At 37.2% G+C, this 17,917-nt stretch overlaps 1 protein-coding gene across 12 annotated transcripts in view; it reads right to left on the bottom strand.

Annotated features, from left to right (window-relative positions):
• Positions 1 to 17,917, bottom strand: part of TANC2 (tetratricopeptide repeat, ankyrin repeat and coiled-coil containing 2) — a 593,041-nt gene that overhangs the window by 209,163 nt on the left and 365,961 nt on the right. For 9 of the 12 annotated variants that reach the window (XM_034755956.1, XM_034755955.1, XM_034755959.1 and 6 more), the window contains one exon: positions 3,218 to 3,328. The exons of the other annotated variants lie outside the window; for them this stretch is intronic. In XM_034755956.1, coding sequence (XP_034611847.1) covers positions 3,218 to 3,328 — 111 coding nt within the window. The remainder of the gene's footprint in view (positions 1 to 3,217; positions 3,329 to 17,917) is intronic. 12 annotated transcript variants of the gene reach the window in all.

Here is a 17,917-nt window from a genome sequence, read left to right as displayed (position 1 = left end):
CAAGATTACATCGCTATCATGTGCTTGATGTACAGCAACATCTTATAACCACCTGAAACTGAACCTGGTGCAGGGTTCAGGTGTCTGTTTCTTATATGGGAGTATCATGCACTGAGTCTATTATACATATTCCAGGATCTGCACTAGTTGCTTAATGGTTTTCAGGTGAAATTTAAAAAGGTGTTTCTGATTTCTAAATCTCTACATGCCTGTTGACCTTCATACCTGTGGGACAACCACTCTGGGCTTGCAAAGCTTGAGCTGTAGCCCTTGTAGTATAATAGAGGGTGAGCTGCTGGCATGCTGTTCTCTGTGAGGGCATTTCAACTTCTGGTGTTTCTCAGCCCTATTTAAAGTAGTCCAAATTTTATGATCTTCAAATTTTTGGCCTGTGCCCAAAGCTCATCTTTTCCTCCCAGCATTTGTGAAGGTGGAGAATTTTGAGATGGTTAGTGGCAGAAAAGAGGAAGTGTTTCAATATTTAATTTGCCTGTAAATTGCTGTTTGAGAGTCAGGCTGAATGGAATCAGCAAAGGTAAGTCATAGTGACAGGACTTTTAGATATTTTAAGTTCTATCAGCGGGTACCTATAATGAAGGAATTGGTGCTCTTTTTACTTTGTATAAATCTAACAGACAAAATAAAACATACCAACCCACCCTGTTATCACATATGCATACCTAGATGGCAATGCCAAGTTCTGTTCATTTTATGTTCCTAACTGCAAACTGATATCTACTTTAAAACAGATATTTTCTAACAGTCTGTACTTGAGGTTTTCCACCCTGAATTCCCACACTCTCAGCACACAATTTCACTAGAGCATGGGGCAGAACAGAATCAGAACGTTTACAGTCAAATGCTTTAGAAGCCTTTTCAGTGCCCCCAACAGTATTTATTAGACATTTAATAAAGTGGGCTAGTTACAACACCTCTGTGTAAGCAAGGGTTGTATGCTATCAAGCAGAAACTCTCAGAGGACTAAGGATTTCTTAAAATGTATTAGTAGAAAGCAAGAGCTCCAGCCTTCAGATTACCACTGTTTTCACAGCAGGAACGCTGGATCCAAATAGTTAAAGCATAACCCAGTTCTACCACAAAAGAAAAGAGTAAATACCCATGGAGAACTGCTTGCATGTACATACCTCATTTTAAGGTTCCAAGGCATGGGGGGGAAAGAGGAAGAAAACAGCGAATCGCACACTATACAAACTCCCTTTTCTGTGCGAATGGCTGCCTCAGTTTCAGAAGTCCTTCCTCTCAATAGATGGTTCAATTCCTATTCAGCAGAACTTCTCATATTGATTGCAAATAAACATAAATAACTACACATTTCAAGTCTGCATAGCCATTCAGACTCTGCATTCTCTGGGATCCAGTAAACTGCAGTTCTACTAAAAGAGCTGCTGGATGCCAAATGTGCAACCAGGCAGCAGGGGGTCAGGCGCCCCCTGACAGATATCTTGACGTGTGGATCTACACACAAAAAAAGTCCTCTGGGCCTCCCATAATCTACTTGCTCTGTCTTTACTCCTATCCAGTGCTTCTCATTGACATCCACAAAGGCATGCCTTTTTACTTTCTTTCTTTCTTTCTTTTTTTTTTTTGTTAAGTACACTTTACGGTTGTTGAGGTGCTGAGAATCCTCACACATTTTTAACATGTTCATCCACACAATCAATGAGCTATAGAAAGAGAACAGAGGGCAAAATTCAAGACTCCACTATCAAAGCAGCCTTTCTTGACTGTCGCCTGCTAGGCCTCTGTGAGTGTCTGCATCCTCCAAAAGTTGTGTCATATTAAATTTGAGAGAGAGAGAGTAGTTCTTAATTCCTTTTAAGCAAGTTATGCAATCGATTACAGTTCTTTATTAATACAGCCATGACAGTATTCTTTTCCAATTGTGATTATCACAGTAGAAGATATTTAGTTACACAGAAGGGGCAAAAGTTATATCAGTAAAATTCTGTTTGTAATACTGACTGATTCATTTAGAAAGAATGATCACTTTTCACAGTAAATATGGTCGCAAAGAAAGCATTCTCTGAGTATAGGGATCCAGTATCAACAACTTTCGCATAAGAATTTTATTCTGTTTCAAACATATTTGCATTAAAGAAAGCTGTTCTCTCTTAATATCTGTGCAATATATGGCTTTTCACCAAATCATTCATTTTCTTTAAACACATCTCTGACAAAAGTGATATTGTACTTTGACACTGACTCAAGTACTGGCACCTTCTCTATCTGGACATGATTCTAAAGGCAAGATTCCACGTGGTCACATACTATTTGGAAGCAATTGTTACCATAGGAATATGTTGATCACGTGATCCTGTAGCTTATACACTAACTGATCATCCAGAAGAGAAAATTGCAGAATTCAGCAAAGATCTGAAAACGAACATTTCCTGCTCCTTTAAGCCCTGATCTGCAGCCGACTGTAACTGTAACATCTCTGGCACAGCTCCATAAACTATCTTCTCAACCTTAATGAGGTTGCCAAGCAACTAGTACAAGTTCAGAAGAATCTGGGAAATGATACTGAGTCCTCAGCAAGATACAGCTATATAAAGATGTAATGGAATTCACACATCTGTATGCAGCCTGTCAGTGCTTGAAAATATTTACCAAATGAACTGATCAAAAAGTCAGAAAAATATAAGGTTAACTCAGGGAAATAAAATACTTCAGTTCCAACTATGTTTTTAACCAGATTATGACAGAGGCCTCTAACAAGATGCATACGCTTTTAAAGTTCCTAAATTCTGCAGGGTACATAAATTAATGGCTACCTCTGAAATAAATGTGATGTGCTTAATAGCAAATATACAAGAATGTATGCTTATGTATGAAATGATTTAATGATGGAATACACCAGAAGTATGTGTTTTATTCCAGTATTTCTGAAGATATGTCAGTAATAAAAATCAGCGTTAAGAGAGTATGGCTGTTTGATCAGCTTTTATTCACTTAAAATCAACTCTGTAGTAACTTCTTCATATTTTAGGGGGGAATGTGTCACATGAACACACAACCACAAGTGACAAATAAAGTACAGATATCAATTAGAGACTGCCTCCCAGCCAAGTGGGTAAGTCCATAAAACTAGGTTGGGGGAAGGGCCAACCAATCATTTAGAAAAAGGGGGCACAATGCATATGAAACTGTGCTGTGCTGGAAGGGCCCGTCCTAGAGGCTTTGCATGCATGCTTACCAGGGCAGTATGCATCAACGTCCAGTTTCTGTGCTGAAGTGAGCGTTGGTGAGCCAAGCTCAGACTCTGGGATTCGAGGGCTCTCAACAAACTTTGCCTTCCTCAGGGGGGCTAAGGAGAAGGAGGGGGAAGAAAGAAAGAGAGGTCAAGAGTAAGGGAAACAGCAGGCAACAGATGGAAGCACTTAACTAAATGACACACTGTGTCAGACTCATATTAAGTTACCCTTTTTTTTGTGTGCCAGAAAAATGATCTGCATTCTTCACAAAGGAGATGGGCTTATTCAAAAGCTACAACAAACTGCAAAGTCTTATTTTAAAGCGTGCAAGCACTGAAGCACAGTTCTTGATTGTCTAAACACTGGCTTTTTTCCCCTCCCCTCTCTAAAATTAATCTTTTATGAGGAACAAATGAACCTGGATTCAACAACTACAGAAAGACTAAGATCATAGAGAGGAAAACAGAGCTTGCTAAGTTTTAAGGTATTTTGAATAAGAATGGTTAGATAATTAAAATGCTTCCTTTGAACAGAAACTTCAACTCCAAAATATCAGTGGCACTCAGTATCTTCTGCTCTAGAAAATTCAGTATTAAATATGAGTTATCTGACTACACAGCTTAAGAAGGAAATTGATCACCTCGCTTAGCCTTGCAAGCCCAGGAGGCCCAAGAGAGTTAAAAGAAAGAAGCAAAAAAATAAAAAAAAAATTTTTTGGCTCAGATATTGCCCGAGCTGATATAGTAAGGAAACATTGACTTCTACAGCAATGTGATTTTAGCAACAAATTTGAGCTGTGAGCAATGTGAAAGGCATTAGGCTTTAGGATGTTTGTGTGTAATGAAATACAATTTATCAAAACACTTTCAATGCTGAGATTTTAAACAAAAAATCTTGCCAGCCATTAGAAACAAATCTAGGAAAATAGTTAATATATGCAGAAAAGATTGGATAAAGTTATACAATATTCAAAGTGGAATTGTTATGAAAATTACAAGTGAATGGAACTCTCACATATCCACTGAAGTCCGAGTGTAATCTGAAAAGTTACTTTAAAAATAATATCATGGGTCACCAGGTTTAATCTCGGCAACTCAAATATCCTCAATTTACAATTAAAAAGATTATTTTATACCTGCCAATCCTGCAAGTTTTAAATATGGGAATTGAAAGTCAAGTTGGATTCTTTCCTTCTCATGTACTATCACCTGTAATAAAGGTTCTACAGGTCAAATAATACCCTTAATGGCAGCTATGAATCCCACTGTTGCTAATACATGTAACTGCAGGGTTAACTGATTTGCTGCATGATTGGAAATTAGTTAATGGTTCTGCTGATGCAAAAGAAGGATTAGAATCTAGCTCATTTTCTCTAACTGCATTGTTTCTACAGTACTAACAAAAATAAAAAGAGGAAAAAATTACATTAATCACAAAAGCAAAGAGAGCTATGAGACAGAATACATGCAGGGGACCAAATTCTGCTCTCTGTTACATTGCTATAAATGCTGAGCAACTCCAATGACTTGAGTACAATTACTCCGAATTTACACAGGTGTAACTGAGAACAGAATGTGTTCCAGGGGAGTTGAGCTGATGACTAAGAAGGTGCCATTGCTATACTGCCACTTTTCTGAATACAACCACACATTAGGTGATACTGAGTTTATGTACTACAGTCACTATGGGCTCTGAGGGTATGCTGTGCCACACAGACCACATCATGCAATATGTTAAGTTTAAAATTCCAAGTTATTAGTATGGAAATGATAAAAATTCCATCAGTTATCTGAGAGTTTGAGAAAACAGCCAGCAACACAAAAAATGTTCCCAGAATTCTGATATGGTGATAGAAGAGAAGATTTTGATGAAAACAGGTAACTATAAGGAGAATACTATTGTAACATTTAGAACCAACCCAGATAATCATCCCACACAGATCATTGTACTAATATTGCAGCTGTAATTGTATTTTCACAAAGGCATGTACTGAAATTTAGGTTTCATCCCACTGAGGAGAGTCCAGTAACATTATTCTTCCTATTTATTAAGATTTTGTATGGCATACAACACACCCGTACATGAAATAAAGAATACAAGCATCATTTTGACACTGTTTAAGTAAACCATGGAAGGATTTTAATACAGCTTATAAAGAGGTAATAGCTTGTCTTTCTCTTCATAATAGTTTCTGGCTAACCAATTTTAGAGCCGGGAGTTATATAAAGCTACATTTACATGACATTAAATCAAAAGGAGTTATTGCAGTACAGCACATATAGCAACCTCATATGAAACAAAATAATGTACCCCAACTGCACATTCATCAAGGAATTCAGGTAGCATCATAAATCATAAGATTGAGGCTTACGTGGTTACTTTGTGTCATAAGGACCACAAGATGGAATCACTGATTTAATTTTTGTACATTTGCGGAGAGTGGAAGTAAAATACACAAATCAAATGCATTCTTCTCCATCATTCAATGTGTGTCACTTGCCCTCCTTACATCTGCTTTCTATATCTCAGAGATCACTTTCTTTTATTAATATATTTATTTAGAATTCAGTCTTATATAAATTCCACAAAAACAGATGCACATGTAAAGTGTGTGATGACCATGACGTGCATTTTAAAATGTTTTTTTTTTTAATTTTGCCCTTCTCCACAACTCTGACACTCTGCTGCTTGTCAACTTTTCATCTTCCCCGCTTCCTCATTTAGGGCCAACTCAGGAAAACACATAAGTACATGTATTAATCCATTCCCGTTCTGAACAACATTTATGCATAGGATTATGTCCCATTGACTTCAATGGGATTGAAGCATGTACTTAAGTGGTGTCATGAACAGGGATGCTTTCTTGAATCAGGGCCCAAGGAAGTACATTTTAAAATATGTTCCAGACATCATATAAAACTGTTTGTATTATGTCCTTTTCTTGATGTCATATCTTTATTTCACTGAGTACAACTCCCTATATTGCTAACAGCAGGGGCGTGCATACCATGGAATAAATATAAATCAAATCTTGTTAAGCCAACAAAGGGGTAAAAGTGAATCATCATAGTGACTACATCTCTCCTGCTTATATTGAAATGAACTTGGTGAAAAGTGCTGGACTGAAAACAAGGCAGCCTGAAGTCCTCCATTCATCTGCAAAAAAGGCATATAGCAGCACTGCATGGCTTCTCCGCCTCCCAGCTCAGGAACACTCTGTCACTGTACCTCAACCTTGTCCTGGAGATACTACCGGTACTAATGGAGGCCAGAGAGTAATACTGTCGCAATGGCCCATTCAATGCTGATTTTACTGATATGAATCTCAGTCAGAAAATAGACTGAGAACATAAAGTGCTGTCAGATCATAGAAGATCAGGGTTGGAAGGGACCTCAGGAGGTCATCTAGTCCAACCCCCTGCTCAAAGCAAGGCCAATCCCCAGACAGATTTTTGCTCCCAATCCCTAAATGGCCCCCTCAAGGCTTGAACTCACAACCCTGGGTTTAGCAGGCCAATGCCCAAATCACTGAACTATTCCTGGAGTGGGTTTGATTCAGTGACAAGAAATGAAAGGCTTTGTACCCCATTCCCAGTTCCACAGAGTAATCTGGTCTCTGTGATTCACTTTTTGTAGGGAAGAAAATATTAATTATAACTATTGTATAATGTCCACATCAAATATAATTTTGAGACAGAGAGACTGTACCATGTATGAACAGGGCAGCCATAATCAGCCAGATAAATATGAAAGTCCTGCAGCCATTTTAAATTCAATTTCTTCAGCTAAACATCTTGAAACTTTGATTGTAAAACCACATGTAACTGCTCATCCCTGCATATCCCTCAGTGTGCAGAACTCGCTCTTCTTTACAGTGAACAGAGGAAAAGAAAAAGAAAAGGGAAAAGGAGGGGACCTGGGAGGATGAAAGGTTGTCACAGATGGGAGACTATCTGAACTGTTCTCTTTCACTACAAAAATATAAAATACCTTAACAGACCAAACTTGAGCAAGGTATCCCCAGAGGGATTGAGGCAGAATTCTCTCTGACATTCAGACAACATGACTTGAACCGGGACAGAAGAGTTTCTGTTGTGAACCCTAGTTACTGTGCCATGGCCTAAGTGCCTCTCTATTATTCATAGTGTAGTTTGAATTCTACATCTGTTAAGTTGAGGCTTTGGTCACAAGTATGTTGCTTCATGTACAACTTAACAGAGATGTGTTTGCATCCTTTATTGGAAAAGTTAGTGCCCTTTATACAGATATAGCTACAGCTGTAAAGACACTGATAGATGTTTTAAAAACCACTGCCCAAAATGAAGTAGCCAACTGTAAAGAGATTTCTTTAGTAACTTTCAATGACTTAACCAAGTTTGAAAAATCACTTCTGAAAGATATGTCCTAGTCTAGAAAAGCCTTGCTAAATTAATTCAGCTCTCAGGAACATTACAAGGGATTCTTTTCTCTAAAATCAATCTACATGTCTTCCTCTTTTGCTCTACTGCTTTCCTTTCTTAACTAATTTTATACCCTTATGATACTGATTTCTCTTCTTTTCCATCCATATTATATTTATGATTTGATTTATGATTTGATATCTGTTATTGGTGTGTATTGTAATATGTTGGGCAAAAGAAAAATGCAACATCACCAATTAAAATAATATCTATTGTTTAGTCTATATTTTTAATATAGTAGGGATAAAATGCAACACTTTTTATGTCAGTGACCACATAAAATTGCTGAAAGGTTATATATCATATAATTACAAGCAATTCTTTGATGCCTGCCTATGATTTTAGATTAAGAAATAAAATGTGTACAAATGGTAAAAATAAAAGATTTCAAATACTTAAAAAGAGATCATCAAATCTTCAGTGAAATCTGAACTGAGCACTTCTGCTTAAAAAGCGTCAATAAAAGCCTGACGTACATATTCAGAATTGCTTTAGAAAGCATACAAATATTCCAGATTAAATTAAACCCAGTAAGGAAAGCAGAACACAACAAAAGAACAATTTGGTCACAAAGAGAAGGAAACATTTGCTCTTGTAAATTTCTACCATTGTAGCACTAACAAACCAGAGAACAATCCTAACACAGCTGCAAATGTGAGCAATCAAACACAAAATGAATTCTTTTAAGAGCCAGTTATTACAGTGGATACAGTGCAGCCAGTGTTTATATGACAGTTCCCGAAATTTTCATTTTAAAACCTGTTATCAATTACAGCCTGTGACACCTACTAAAATGAGTAAGTAACCAGTCCTAAGCAAAAACCTACAAACAAGTAGTAGTAACTGTTACTGGGTTTTGTTTGTTTTGTCTGTATTGTTAGTTTTTATGTACAGCCATAAATATTAACTTTTGAGACTCATCTACAATATTGCTATATATAAAATCATAGCAGAAGTATGTCAGTATCCTTAAATGAACTCCATGCGGTTTTGATGTTTGACCAGCTGAACCAAACCACAAAAATACTGTTTAAAAAAAAAAAAAAATCTACCGAAGAACCATGTGTTAAAGACAACAAGAAAACAGTAATCCCTAGACTTCTGCTGGGGTTTTCAGCGAACCTTATCATTACTTAACCTCTATTAAAACAATATAATTTGTTTATTTGAAAGATGTACTCTGCATAACTACTCTATCAAACACTGAATGTTGTTTTTAAATCATGTCTATTGATAGTATTACTTGCTGCCTATCACAATCATTTGTGCCACATGTTAATTACTGCCAGCTTTGACACCTTTGGTCAGGAATCAGAGTGATACAGTGATTTAATTCCGACATTACAAAGGTGAAATATCCCACTTCCTTATAAATTTACAGGGCCTTATAAGGCATGTTTTAATTTTTGGTTCAGAATCTCTGGGATTATCCCATTAACTCTATCAGGAATAGCAGGAAAGCAGAAATAATTCTAGGACTGTTTCGGGTATCAATACAGATAAAACACCTTTTGTACAAACAAACAGCAATGAAGTAGTTTCAGATTCACAATTCTGTTATTACTATTAAGGAGCTGAATAAATCAAGAGTTATATTACGCACCTTTAGTTGGTGAAAATCCAGTGTTTAAATTAAGCACTATGAGGAAAGGGGCTTCATATAAAATTTTCAGTGTGAAGAAAAGGAAATACAAACTTAGTGCCCTCTTGAAACAACTTGTCTCTAAATGCTTTAACAGTCCAGACAATAGCTTTGCCAAGCTTAACATTTTCCCAGTACACGTGTATCCAAATTGGAAGATCTACATGAAAGAGAAGAATTGGATTTGAAGACCTAAAACTCTCATTTCCTTTAGTACTAACTTGGAAATCAAAACATTTTTAAAAAGCAACAAAGAGTCCTGTGACACCTTATAGACTAACAGAAGTATTGGTGCATAAGCTTTTGTGAGGGAATACCCACTTCGTCAGACACATGCCTCTGATGAAGTGGGTATTCACCCACTAGTATTTACCCAAGAAAGCTTATGCTCCAATACTTCTGTTAGTCTATAAGGTGCCACAGGACTCTGTAGCTTTTTACAGATCCAGACTAACACGGCTACCCCCCTGATACAAAACATTTTCAACAACTTAAAGGATTTTGTTTGGATACTTCAAAGAATCTTTTACCCACAATGTTCCTCTTCTATACTTAGTTTATTACTAACCACTGTTCAATAAGCTGTAATCTAAATTTTTGAGTGGGTCTCTTATGGCCAGCTCTTGCTTCCCCAGAAATGAAGTTTTTGCCAATAACTTTACTCATAGACTCATAGACTTTAAGGTCAGAAGGGACCATTATGATCATCTGGTCTGACCCCCTGCATGCTGCAGGCCGCAATACCCTTCCCTGGACTCTGCCGTTGAAGTCCCCAATCCTGTGTTTTAGTGACTTCAATCGGCTGAGACCCTCCTGCTAGTGATCCCTGCCCGATGCTGCGGAGGAAGGCGAAAAACCTCCAGAGGCTCAGCCAATCTACCCTTGAGGAAAATTCCTTCCCGACCCCAAATATGGCGATCAGTAATACCCCGAGCGTATAGGCAAGAGTCTCTAGCCTAACCCTTGTTGGCCATTATGCTATTCATGTACCATTGCTTGGTTTTCCTTGGCTACTATGTTTTACCATTAAACCATTCCCTCCATAAACTTATCCAACTTAATCTTAAAACCAGACAGGTCCGTCGCCCCCACCGTTTCCCTCGGAAGGCCGTTCCAATATTTCACCCCTCTGACGGTCAGAAACCTTCGTCTAATTTCAAGCCTGAACTTCCCCCCGGCCAGTTTGTATCCATTCGTTCTCGTGTCCACATTAGTACTAAGCTGGAATAATTCTTCTCCCTCCCTTATATTAACCCCTCTGATATATTTGAAGATAGCAATCATATCCCCCCTCAGCCTTCGCTTTGTCAGACTAAACAACCCAAGCTCCTCTAATCTCTTTTCATACGACAGGTTTTCCATTCCTCTGATCATCTTAGTCGCCCTTCTCTGCACCCGGGAGCAGCCATCAGTTTACAAAAGGTATTCAGTGAAATAACATGTTTAATATGTCTTAGCATTTCTAGCTCTCTGATGTTTCAATAGATGGTGCCTCACACTTCGAAATTATTTCCATAACAATGGGTTGTTCCACTGCAATTATACATCAAAGATAGATTTCTGCTCTTGTGTTTTAATTTGAAATCATATGATTTGTTTGTTAAATTAGTTAAATACACTAAACAATTGCGCCAAGGCTCATCTTTATTGACATCAGAGGATGTGTAAGTCCAAGTTTAGCCATCAAAGCAGATCTGTTCAGATTCATTTTGTGGCCCTACATCTTTAGAATGATCTGATCATGGCACAGCACTCATTAACATAAAAAAAAAGTAACTTGGGGGGGCAGATTTATGAAGTTAAATTTCTGAGGAGGCAGGGGTGTTTCCTGGCTAATGGTTCTGGTTTTTTGCCATTCTTATAAGTGCCATATAGTTTGCATTATTGAACTGAATGCATATTATTAACATCTGTAAAACCATCTCTTTATTCTCTTTCTTGTTTTTAATTCTTCTTTACTAAGACCAGCAACATACCTATTAAATGAATCAATATTTATGTTTAAAAAACGTATGGACTAAACAGTGACACGGCAGCCTGTATCAGACAAAACTGCAAATAAAATACAATGGGAAACAATTCTTTAAGATGGTGAAATCAGGGACACTTTGCAAAGAAAAATTGGAAAAGAGAAGGACACTGAGGATCTGAACATAAGAATGAAAATATTTGTTTGTCATTTATGATCTCCCTATCAATATGGTACCTAGGCCACATATATATAAGTGATGGTAATTAATTTTTATTTGTTATACCAATGGAAGCTACTGGCAATGTAGAATTAGATACTCCCCTCTCCCCCCCCCCCCCCCCCCCCCCCCCCCCCCCCGAACTCCTTAATTCAAGGTGGCTCACACTGAAGTCAATGGCAAAACTCCTACTGACTTCAATGGGATCCGGTTTGGATCAGCAGTGAGATCCTTTTTCATGCTGAATATTCCATACCAGACTAACTTGACTTGTGGGAGGCTGGGGACCACAATGAAACCGAAACCAGGCATAAAGGCCCAGACTCGCAGGGAGACTTAGGTGCTGCGATGCTCAACTTTGCGCGCTTAACTTTTTAGGCAACAGAAATTCACAGGGATAATACTGCAATCCACTTCACAAATAGTGAAGCTCAATGCAGTTTAAGTTGAACAAATGGAATTTTATCAAACCCCAGGGATTGCTCTGTCCATGTGGCTGAGCTGTTAAACTCTGGCAAATGAAGCGTAAAAATATAATTAGGAAGGCCAAAAAAGAATTTGAAGAACAGCTAGCCAAAGACTCCAAAAGTAATAGCAAGTTTTTTTTTAAGTACATTAGAAGCAGGAATCCTGCTAAACAACCAGTGGGGCCACTGGACAATCAAGATGCTAAAGGAGCACTCAAGGACAATAAGGCCATTGCGGAGAAACTAAATGAATTCTTTGCATCCGTCTTCACGGTTGAGGATGTGAGGAACGTTCCCAAACCTGAGCCATTCTTTTTAGGTGACAAATCTGAGGAACTGTCCGGGATTGAGGTGTCATTAAAGGAGGTTTTGGAACAAATTGATAAACTAAACAGTAATAAGTCACCAGGACCAGAGGGTATTCATCCAAGAGTTCTGAAGGAACTTTTTTTAGAAACTATATCATCTGTGGCCTTGTACTACCATCCAACGGATCAGTTCCCATATACACTGAGTGACTTTGGTGAACCCACAATGAGTGTACACTAAACTGAGCTACTGTTTCAGTTTGGGGTTTATTTATATGAATCCATCCGACCTTATTCCCTCAGTTTGCAGCTGGTTGACAAGTTTAGCCACATCTCCTGACATCCTCTAGACTAATTTCTGCTGCCTGCAATCAATCAACATACCAATGAAAAAAGGCACAATTAAGTGAAGAATTAGTTCAATAGGCTCATACATCCTCTTTCCAGGATCAGAGGAACCTATAGATGATCAATGATCAACATAATCAATTCTTACTTGACCCAAAATTCAGCTAACATATTTGAATTTCACACAGTGGTTTTCCCCACCTAAAAACATGATGTGAGTCTTGAGGATTCCCACTATCATTAAACAAATAATTCTCAAATAATGTGACTCAAAACCCAACCATTTCTTTTAAAGTTAACACAATCTCTAGAAATAACTGCAGTTAGAGGAACAGAATGATCACTTCTTTGGTTTCTGAGGATCCTAAAATGTAAAATAAAATAAAAGATTTCATACCAATCTGATCCTACTAAAATAGGGGGTTTGCTTAAAAATGTTGAACTTTCCTACATCATCGGTGCACAAGGTTATTCTTACCAGATCCCATTTAGGCACTCATTCTTTGCTGAAAAATAAAACAAAACCAAAATACCAACAAACAGAACACAGATTCAGGGATTTGTTTCACCTTTTCCTCTTATTATAATAATTTCTCTGAATTTTGAAAGGTGATATAGGTTCCTTCCTAGTAAAGACTTCCTGCACCACAGAGTTTGAATATGTGCTGTACGTGCTGCCTGTCACAAGTGTGGTGAACTTTCTTATGGTAAAAGCAATAGGATAAGGATTCAGTGTACAGAATAAAGTTGACATAATACAACAATAAAAATGCATTGTGCATTTGCCATTATTCTCCCTTAATTATTCATAAGTATCCTTTACATCTGACTTTTTGCCTTTCCGTATGAAATGGGCTGTTTCTCCATAAGCATTAACTGTGCAAAACTATAAACATTAAAACAGCTTTTCCTATTTACACAGCCCTCACAATTTTTTGAGCAGGCAGTAATTTTTCATCCCTACTAGTACATTCCTTATAATTGTGCATATTTTGGCCTAGAAAACAGATGTTTGCAGTAACCAATTACAGCAATGTGGCAGACTATAAGTCAAGAGGTCAATAATTAATACGGGTCTCTTTTTGGAATTGCAAATACAGATCTTATTCAGAGAAATGCATCAATTACAATAAATATTATAGAGTCAAAAGAGCCATAATTGGGGTTAGTAAGGCCGAAAGGCATTTTCAGTTGCTACTCCTTCTGACTTTCTATCGTAAGCCCTGTTTGTGTGTACTCTAAGGTCCAACCCTATTCCCAGAAAGTTAGACAATTGCAAACGTCCTATTGACTTCTATTGCAGCAGAATGATACTCCAAATGTAGGAAGTTATATTAAGATAGGTTAAAAAATTACCCATAAACACATATTATAAGTACTACATACCCAATCCTTCAGTCCTTACTAAGACTTAACTCCCACTGATGTCCTATTGAAGTCAACGGACCAAAACTGGAAATTCTTGCACCGCTGCAAATAGAACTCCCATGTGACTTTGATGGGAATTTTGCATGAGTAAGGACTAGAAGATTCATCCAATGATAGGAACTAATAACACAATGCGAACTGCTTAGTTACATAAATATTCAAAAAGTTTAATTGGCACGATTAATTTATAATAATAATTTCTGCAATGGATGTTTGCTTTTCAGTGGGGCAAAGAGCTTATCTTTCTGATTCTCAGTTGTAATACTCTGATTCTCCTTTATATTCTCAAGGACACTGTCAGTACAGAACTTTAATCGGTCACTAGGGCAAGTGATGCCCAGTGTTTATAACAATTATGAATGTGTCATTGTGGATTAGCTTAGAAGGGACCTTTAATGTTTACTTTAGTCTAAATATATTTGTGAGTGTGGAGAATACTTTCCAAAGAGGACAAATGCTAGTGTCTTCATTCCAGAACTGTCTCCTAACAATTTACCGGTAATCCTTTGGTCTCTCTCCCATTGGCATGATCCATACAGAGATACCTTTCCATTAGCAAGAATTTCAAGGAGAAAAGTGATGCACTGACTGCTAGCAATGGTGTCCAAAGGGTTGATTAGCAGGAGGTGCACACAATTCCCGCCCCAAACTAGCTATGCGTCTCTATGTTGAAGGAGGAAAGAGTAACTTTATCACCTAATGTGTTAGCTGGGTGTGAATTAGAAATTGTCTGTATTCTTAATCTTAAAATGTTGGTTAAAATTTATGTATACCCATTTAATAAAATACTATAAAACAAACAGTAGGGGAAATATTTTAGAACGTGCAAAAAAGAAGGCAGTGTAATCGCAAGAACTCTTTAAGAACATAAAGATCCACGGTATTGCAAACGAAAACCCATCTGAGGATTAGAACCTGTCAGCCCAAATTTATAGTATTTTTCTAAGGCATAGACTGGGGATCACTGTTCTTTAAGCATGTTAGTTCTGTCTGAAGATCTGCTCACTGAATCACAAAGACAAGGATGGAATGAATGGTATGGTATGGTCTGCGACAGCTACCCGTTCATTTTCACTGCTGTGCTATCAACACATTCCAATCAGGCATAGAAAACATTTAGAAATTGAAGAGCTACTGAGGGTTCATCCTTTATTTTTGTGGACTGAATTTATTTATTTGTTCGTGCTTAATTCCAGGATTACAATCTAATATAAAATAAAATTTGAACAAAAACATTAGAAATTATCTATTCTTTTAGAGCTATCACATTTTCTCTCTGTCCTATTAGTAGCATTTATTGTGGCTTAACATGAGGTACTTAATATCTGTGCAGCTCACTAATTCCACTGCATTTTCTATTTATGTCATTATTTCTCTGTCATGCAGTTTATGACTGAGCTAGTGTTTAATTAGGAAAGTTTTCTTCAGATTAAAAGAAAGGCAGTTATAAAAGGACAATCTAACGGATTAGTGAAAGACTTCCATCTCAGAAATTCAGTTTCAGCTCTCTAACTAAATGTTTAGTTTTAGTTAAAAGGAGAATTAAAGCTGAATTACCTTCTTATGGCATTTTATGCAAGGTGTTCGGTGTCATTGCTTCCCATTGATATGAACTTATTCTATGCATTTGGTATGTATGTGTATATACATACATAGCCATAGAGAGAGACAAATATGCATCTGAAGACAAGGGAAAAAGCTGGAAGAAATACTGAATTTATTTAAAAAAGAATGAGGGGTACTTGTGGCACCTTAGAGACTAACACATTTATTTGGGCATAAGCTATCGTGTGGGTTTTAGCCCACGAAAGCTTATGCCCAAATAAATTTGTTAGTCTCTAAGGTGCCACAAGTACTCCTGTTCTTTTAGCTGATATAGACTAACACAGCTACCACTCTGAAACCTGAATTTATTTCCAGGCTATAAAGAACGTATTGATAAAATAGATAATTAGGGATATTTGACAGTCTGTCTCTTTGCATTAATTATCTATTTATTTCAGAAAATAAAATAAACTATTATGCTTCATCTTCATATGCAGTCAGTTGCTAGTCAATTTCACTTAGATGCTCCCCGACCAGAAGAATTCCACAATATTTAGGTTTCAGGAGATCAAATCTGCTTAAAAATGTTTTTTTTTGTTTCCATTGGAATTAAAAAAACAACAGAATAGGAGCATTTTCATTCCCCCTCACAAAGCCTGAATATATGAGTTAGCAGGAGAGTTGGAATCCTCATATCCAACCTAGCGGCAAAAAAAGACACGAGCCATTCTAGAAATCCATTACACAGATGCACACAGTTCATATAATCATTGGCCACACACTTGAATTCCCCTGACCTACTAACCCCATTAACAGCCCCCAAGGAAGCTTAGCTCAAAGTGCCCTTGAGTGGTCTGTCCACTTTCTGGCTGCATCCTGTATAAAAGAACTGCTGAATTTCCACTGAGTTTTGGCCCTTCCACAGTCACAAAAGGGAGAACTGGAACATAAAACCCGTATCTTTCTGAATGATGTAAAGGTATTGTTATTTCCCATCAGAGTGAAATAATACCACTGTAAATGCTGGATATAGCCCTCAATAACAATCTGTTTTGAATTTCCCACTAACTTTTTGACATAAATCTCTCAGATGTGCTTGAGCTGTACTGCAAAACTGCTAATGATTAGACTGAAATGGGAAAAGCCAGAGTACGAATTTAAAAGGGAAACCTGGTAAATCCACTTTTTAAGGATAGCAACAGTGGCAATTCTGCGTTGGCTTTTTGCACACCGTATATTCCCCATCTTTAAGTTAACAATGGAACTAGCCCTGCTAGAGGCTCATTCATGTGCTGGAAGCTGCTCAATGACTATATAATGCTGCTGAGAGCAGCCTTTATTGAAGTCTCCCTGATGGTAAAATGTTTTAAGTGCTGCAGTGTTATTGATCCACAGAAGTCCTGAAACAAATGACTATCAGTTTCAAAGTAGTTGGACCAAACCCACTAAAGCTATGGCTATAGCCTTCAGTCCTCTCAGTCCCAAACGCGTCTTGGCTCTGCTGAAGCCAGAGCTATATAAATACTAGACTATAGAACACATGGTTGTGTCTTCCATGGCACTAATATGTGAAATATTTATAGAAAGGATATTTTTGCATGAGATTAAAACCAAAATTAAAATGGACAAAAATATTTGTAAAGGTAAATAAATATTAATAAATACTAGAATACTAGGATTTTTTTTATTAGAGCACCTATTATAACAAAGAGACATGTCAATGCTTCTTTTTAAAGAAAGAATATCTTGTGCAACAGCAATGGATTGTTACTAATGAACGTTATGTTTGTAAACTCAAAATGTCAATGGGGACCTAAAGATTCATTAAGTGAACCTGTCTCCTTTCATAACACAGGTATCACAATGTCATCACATTCTCACTCCTGACAAGACAAAATCTTTGCATATCATTTTGACCTTAACCAAAATGATATGCCTTAAGGTACAGATATCAATACTACAGAAGAAATTAATACTTCCAACGTTGCTCATTCTAGTACCATACTAGTTCAATACACAAAGAACTATAGTATTATTTGTGTGTCTCTGGCTGTAACTCACTCCCTTCAACCACTGCACCTCTAAGAAATCCCCTACAAAACACTGAAGAGGGAGGCACAAAATATAATGATAAGCCGCAACAGTGACATGTTATATAAAGATGTTGAATGACAGAGAAAAGAAAAAGCAATGTGTCTCCTAGAAAAGCATTTTATTAAATCAAATTATAATCATCCCACTTAGAGACATGATTACAATCTCCTTCAAATCATAACAAACAAACCGATCAAGATCTCTTCCTGTATAAACAGGCA

The sequence above is a fragment of the Trachemys scripta genome, chromosome 23 (genome assembly GCF_013100865.1).
Source record: "Trachemys scripta elegans isolate TJP31775 chromosome 23, CAS_Tse_1.0, whole genome shotgun sequence".
In the NCBI taxonomy this organism is placed as follows: domain Eukaryota; kingdom Metazoa; phylum Chordata; order Testudines; family Emydidae; genus Trachemys; species Trachemys scripta.
Note: the sequence above shows the minus strand (reverse complement) of the source record. Positions and strands in the feature narration are given on the sequence as shown.